The sequence below is a fragment of the Mus pahari genome, chromosome 19, assembly GCF_900095145.1.
Source record: "Mus pahari chromosome 19, PAHARI_EIJ_v1.1, whole genome shotgun sequence".
Classification (NCBI taxonomy): Eukaryota; Metazoa; Chordata; class Mammalia; order Rodentia; family Muridae; genus Mus; species Mus pahari.
In genome coordinates, this window is record NC_034608.1 from 86,658,478 (window position 1) to 86,660,383 (window position 1,906).

Here is a 1,906-nt window from a genome sequence, read left to right on the forward strand (position 1 = left end):
TCAGCTCAGGGAGTGGTGTATTGTTCTACCCTGCAGTGTGACATTGACCACCCCCCCCCCCCCCAACAGTTATAAGTGATCCAATCAAGACTGGGGTTTGGCAAAACGGAAGAGCATCACCGCCATCTTTCTTTCTGGTGCTGCCATAGTTGCGACCCTGTTCTGTCAGTTGAGTCCCAAACTGTTCAGCTTCGGTTTTCTCAGGACAGTCAAACCCAGTATCAGAGTCAGGTCGCAGGAGGCCGGGAGAACAGAGCGGAAGTTCTTCACCCGCCATCTTTCTTCCTGGCAACGCCATCGTCACTGCTCTCTCTGTCCAGTCCGCCGAGGGAGTTTGGGGTCGCTGGACCTCAGGCGGCTGTAGGACCGCTCCACCCTGGAGCCGCGTGAGGCTGCGTGAAGTCCGGAGCTCAGCTATGGTGAGCATCGGGGATGCGGGGCGTGCAGGCGAGTCCCTCGGTTCGGAAACCGCGGCCGCTGCGCGCGACCCCTGGACTGCGCGGCCGGCTGTGCTGGCGGCCTGGGAGCCGCGCGGGGGCGATGTGCCGCAGCTTTGTTTCGCCAGTAGAACCTGATTTTCCTGTCTTTCCGGTCCATGGGAAGCAGGTTCTGCAATCCATGAATTTCTTCTTCATCCAAAAGCTTTTGTTGTTGCTGCTTGATTGACAATTGAAACCCCTCGGTTCCCAGGCCTTCCCCCACATTGCCAAACTCACTGGACCGGGCGATCCACAGGTCCCCGTGAGCAACATGGGGGTGCAAGGAGTGCGGCAGTCTTTGATGCAGTTGGGCGGTTTGTGGGGACTCAGCTTCTTTAATGCCGAGACATTGACTTTATATGAAAAGACTGTTAGAAATAGGGAGAAGGCCGGGTGAAAAGTGTGAAACGTGTCAAGAGGTGGCTAGAAGAGAAGGGCGAGGGATATGGCAACAGTATTAAGGTACAGGTTTAATCGTGCTTAATAGTGTTTAGACTTTTCTGAGCAGCCAACCATTTTCAGTAAACAAGTGAACAATTTGCGAATTAATTTTTCTCTAGAATCAGAGTCTAGTTTCAAACATCTTCATGTAGAAATCCACCATTGACACCATTATTTTATTTGTTATTCTGTGCTTTCTCTGGTATATATTTTTGGCACCTTTGTTGAGAATCAGTAGTATGGGCTTATTTTTATGTTCTCTTTTCCACTGGACTGTACATCTGTATTTAGGACACTACTCTGTTGGTTGGGTTTTGCTGCGTTCTGGTCTGTTTTGTGTATTTTCAGTACAGACCTGCAGTGTGAGCTCTTTTTTGCTGAGGATATCTTGGGCTCCCCCGGGTCTGTTGCACTGTCATAGCAGCTTTAAGAATTGTTTCTAGTTGTGTGTAAAATGTGATAATTTAATGGAAATTTCATTGAATCTGAATTATAACTTTGAATCATTTTAGCGATATTGATTCTCCTAATCCGTGATCATGGTAGTCTTTTCTTTTCTCTTCTAGTGTCCTGTTTAATTTCTTTCTTATTTTTCTTTTTTATTGAAAAAAAATTCACACAATATATTCTGATTACACTTTTCCTCTCCCCCAACTCCTCCCCAATCTCCCCCCCTCTCTGCCCACCCAACTCCAAACCCTCCTTTCTTTCTCTTTCTTTCTTTCTTCAGTGACCTGAAACTGCCTTTGTAGAACATTTTCACATCATCATTTAACATGGGCATTTTAGTTTATGTGTGTATGCATTATGACTTTCTGACAGTGTATCTCTGAGATAGTTCATTATTTGTTGAGAGAAAATATACTGGCGTTGTGTGTTGGCTTTGTACCATTGCTAAGTACTTTATAATTTAAGCCTTTTGGGTATAACCTTGGACTGTCCTTATTTTTCTCAGATATGTGTTACTTTTTTTTTTTTTTTTTTTT

General features: G+C 45.7%; 2 protein-coding genes across 2 annotated transcripts in view; both read left to right on the forward strand.

Moving 5' to 3' along the window:
* Positions 1 to 324: 324 nt before the first annotated feature.
* LOC110336303 (zinc finger protein 709-like) overlaps positions 325 to 1,906 on the forward strand; it is a 7,515-nt gene continuing 5,933 nt past the window's right edge. The window contains exon 1 of the mRNA XM_021218741.2: positions 325 to 419. Coding sequence (XP_021074400.1) covers positions 417 to 419 — 3 coding nt within the window. The 5' untranslated portion in view covers positions 325 to 416. The remainder of the gene's footprint in view (positions 420 to 1,906) is intronic.
* LOC110336288 (zinc finger protein 709-like) overlaps positions 344 to 1,906 on the forward strand; it is a 23,441-nt gene continuing 21,878 nt past the window's right edge. The window contains exon 1 of the mRNA XM_029531878.1: positions 344 to 419. Within this exon, the coding sequence (XP_029387738.1) occupies positions 417 to 419 (3 nt within the window). The 5' untranslated portion in view covers positions 344 to 416. The remainder of the gene's footprint in view (positions 420 to 1,906) is intronic.